Raw genomic sequence first — 3,356 nt, forward strand, 5'->3', positions numbered from 1 at the left:
CACACACACACACACACACACACACACACACACACACACACACACACACACACACACACACACACACACACACACACACACACACCCCATTCTGGCCATGTAAGCATTTGCTTATAGAAGCAAAAGCAGAGACTGCTCGGTAAAACACTGGTCCCTTCAGCCGAATGCAGATAAAGCCCCAATGAGCATAGCCAACAATACCCTTTACACACTATTACTCCACACCCCCAACCCCCAATGCACACAATCTAGGCTCACACACAGAACAGCCATTATGAAGAGAAACCATCAACTAAAGGCTGGTTTTAGGCAACTAACTGCACAGGAGGTTTCCTTCCAATCTCTGTTAAGCATCTGCCAAGAGGCTGCTTCAGCCACCCGGTCAGTGGGTGCGCTGTTCCCACATTTTCTTCCCCCGAAGTGGATTCAGACTCTCACACAGCCCTGAAGGAAGCAAACCTGGCTATACTTTCCACTGGATCAAGTACCAGACCCATGTGCCCCAGCAGCTAAGATCACACCACCTCACTCCTGATTCAGCTGTCTCTCTTCATTCACCCTGATTTCTGGACCCTCCTCCCCTCTGCCAGCCAGGGCCCTTCACCCAGGCCCTACCCACCGAGAGGGGTGGGAAGGAAGGTCTGAGAAGGGTGCAGAAGCACTGCAGAACCTTCCAGTTACAGCCTCATCTTACCTCACAACTGAGAGAGGTGGAACTAAACCCTCTCTACTCACGGCCTCAAATGACCATCTCCCTCTTAGTAAACATTGGAAATGTCCTGAGTAGCCACAGGGCAGAGAGAAAAGAAGACACCCAACCCGTTCCGACGGACGAGTGGGAATGGAGCCAGCATAGGAAGTGGGCACTAGGGGTGGTGGGGCGCCAGAGCAGCAGATGTCTTCATTCCTCTCCCAAAAAGTTTTTTAAATCCCCAGAGAATTAAACACTTGTCGCTGCCCAACAGGGGACACTCCCCAAACCCTCCATCTGAAAGCTTCTTCCCCTCCAGGGAAGGCCTGCATTTGAACGGGACCCTATAGCCCAGGAGTTCAAGCTGGCCGAGGAGACACGCCCCCCCCGCCCCCGCCCCCCCCACCGCTGTTCGCCACCCCCCGCCCCTCCCGCGCTGGGGTGCAGCGGCCGGGAAGGTGAGGGGCGGGCCTTGGGAAACCTCACCTGAAGGCCGCCTGGGGCGGGTTTTCCCAGAGGGGTGGTCGGACTCCTAAGAGGCAACAACACAGGAGCTAATTGCTTCCCTCTAACATCGCGCTCGATCCACCCCAAGCTCTCCCTCTCCAAGGGCTCAGCCCGCTGGGATCTTCAGGAAAAGGGTTCACTCGAAACTCTTTTTCCTCCTTCCCATCCGAACAGCGTCCGGGCCCGGCGCTCCTCCTCCCCCACCTCCGCGCCGCGGCACTCCCCAGCCCCCAACAGCTCTCAGCGGCTGGTATCCCCAACCGAGGGTCCCCTCGTCCGCGCGGCCGGTCCCGGGCTGCCCGCCGCGCCCCCAAAGTGCGCCTGGGCGGAGAACCCCGTTGGTGCACCGGCCCAGCGGTCACGGCCCCCAACTGCGGGGATCAGTTCGCCCTCTGCCCCGGGGCAAGGGCACGGGGTCCTTGTCCCAGAGCCCCGGCAAGCGGCTTTCCTCGCCCCAGGGTGGGAGGCGCGGGGTTCCCTAGCCGCCGGCCGCGCCTCCCTCCAGCTGTCACCACTCACCTGCTCTTCAGGGGTTGACTCTTGAGTTCGTAATAGGTTTTGGGCTCTTCGTGAAACTCCTCCCCGACTTCGAAATCCGGCACGATCCCCGATTCCGACTGCATGGCTCCCGCTTCACGTCCTCCCACTGCTCCAAAGTGAGAACCGAGCCTGGGGGCGGAGGGGAGGTGGCGGGGCCTGGGTCCCCCGAGCGGTGCGCCCCCGCGCAGTGCAGAGCTCAGCCCGCTGGCCCGCGCGCGGCCGCCAACCCAGGCGCCCGGAGTTTACACTCGCACCCGGGCGGGAGGGGCGGCTGCCCGGCGCCGCCTGGGATCTGTAGTCCCGATCGGGCGGGGCACTCCCGGCTTGCCAGGAAAGCCGCTGCCCCGAAAACTACAATTCCCAGAAGGCCAAGCGAGGGCAGAGGCAACGTGGTAGACACCGCTAGTGCAACTCCTGTTTGGATTCATTGTCAATGTCAGCAGCTCCTGTCCCTCCTCTCTCGCCACTTGCTTCAACGGTACAGACGTGGCTATTTAATATTAATAAGAACGGACTCAGCCCTGCTCTCCTACCATCACTCCTCCTTCCATCTCACACATTCGCGAGGGCACGCCAAGTCCTTATTTTTTTTAAAAAAGGGTTTTGACACTGAAAAGTTTCAGCCTTCAAGCCTCCCTTAAAATAAGAAGACTTTCTATCAGGCTACATGCTTCCCAGCGCTGCTGCGACAAATCAACTTGTCCTCGGTTTGGCACTGAGTGGAGGAACTTTCCTTCACTTTGTAAGTAAAACAGCACTGTAGAAAGTGTTCTTGTGCGTTCCTTTTCCGTAACTAACTCAATCTGGGCTTTTACAATACTGTTCATCCATCTGGATGACTCTCCCCTTTATCCAATTAGCCACTTCTAATCTAAAGCGGTACTTGAAAGGTGCGGTTAATTTTAAAACGCACGAAGTTACAAAACAGCGTCGTCACTGTCTGCTTTTAATTTCTCACTTGGCTGGGAGTTCAAATGAGATTGTCCTGACATTTCAAACGTGCAGTTGTGGGGCGCGTGAAATGTACAAGCGTCAACCCCCCCACCCCCACCCCACCTTCCCGGCACTCATTTAGGTAACAGATTAACAGGCTCTGTTATGGCTCGTTTGAACTTCCAGTCTTTCCCTCTGATTACTTCCAGTAGGGTGTTTCCCTCCTTTTAAAAGTGTTTTGAGGCATCAGGGAGGAAGTAGAGAGTTAGAGGGTGGCTTTTAAAGTTCTAAGACCCACAGTTGAAATCCCGAGTCCTTCTCTAAAGTGCTGTGTAATCGTCAGCTTGTCACTTGATTCCTAGAAGCCTCAATTTCTTCATCTGTAAAGGAGGAGATTGGCAAACTTGTTTTCTGAAGCTGTTGCAAGGTCAAATGCAAGAGAGTGATTTGTAATCTATAAAAATGCTGCTCAATGGTCAGTTTTATTTATTAGATCTTGAAGATATTCCTTTCAGACTAACACTTCATCTGTGAGTTTGTCCTTTCAAAACTAATAAATTAAATGATCACCCTGCGAGAAAACTCTAAGGGGGCTAGACTAATGATGGGCACCTCCCAGGAGTTGGCTGTTTGCTAGTTTGCCTCACGTGAGGCATTTTTAGGTCCATACCATTAAAATATGACA

General features: G+C 54.5%; 1 protein-coding gene across 11 annotated transcripts in view; it reads right to left on the reverse strand.

Annotated features, from left to right (window-relative positions):
* Nucleotides 1-1,973, reverse strand: part of MITF (melanocyte inducing transcription factor) — a 242,056-nt gene extending 240,083 nt beyond the window's left edge. For 9 of the 11 annotated variants that reach the window (XM_028479481.2, XM_028479479.2, XM_007127078.4 and 6 more), the window contains exon 1: nt 1,718-1,973. In XM_028479481.2, the coding sequence (XP_028335282.1) occupies nt 1,718-1,821 (104 nt within the window). In that variant the 5' untranslated portion in view covers nt 1,822-1,973. Of the gene's footprint in view, nt 1-1,177; nt 1,195-1,717 lie in introns of those variants that run through there. The other 2 variants (XM_007127072.3, XM_055080059.1) reach the window with 2 other exon arrangements.
* Between the last annotated feature and the right edge of the window lie 1,383 nt (nt 1,974-3,356).

The sequence above is a fragment of the Physeter macrocephalus genome, chromosome 18 (genome assembly GCF_002837175.3).
Source record: "Physeter macrocephalus isolate SW-GA chromosome 18, ASM283717v5, whole genome shotgun sequence".
NCBI lineage: Eukaryota > Metazoa > Chordata > Mammalia > Artiodactyla > Physeteridae > Physeter > Physeter macrocephalus.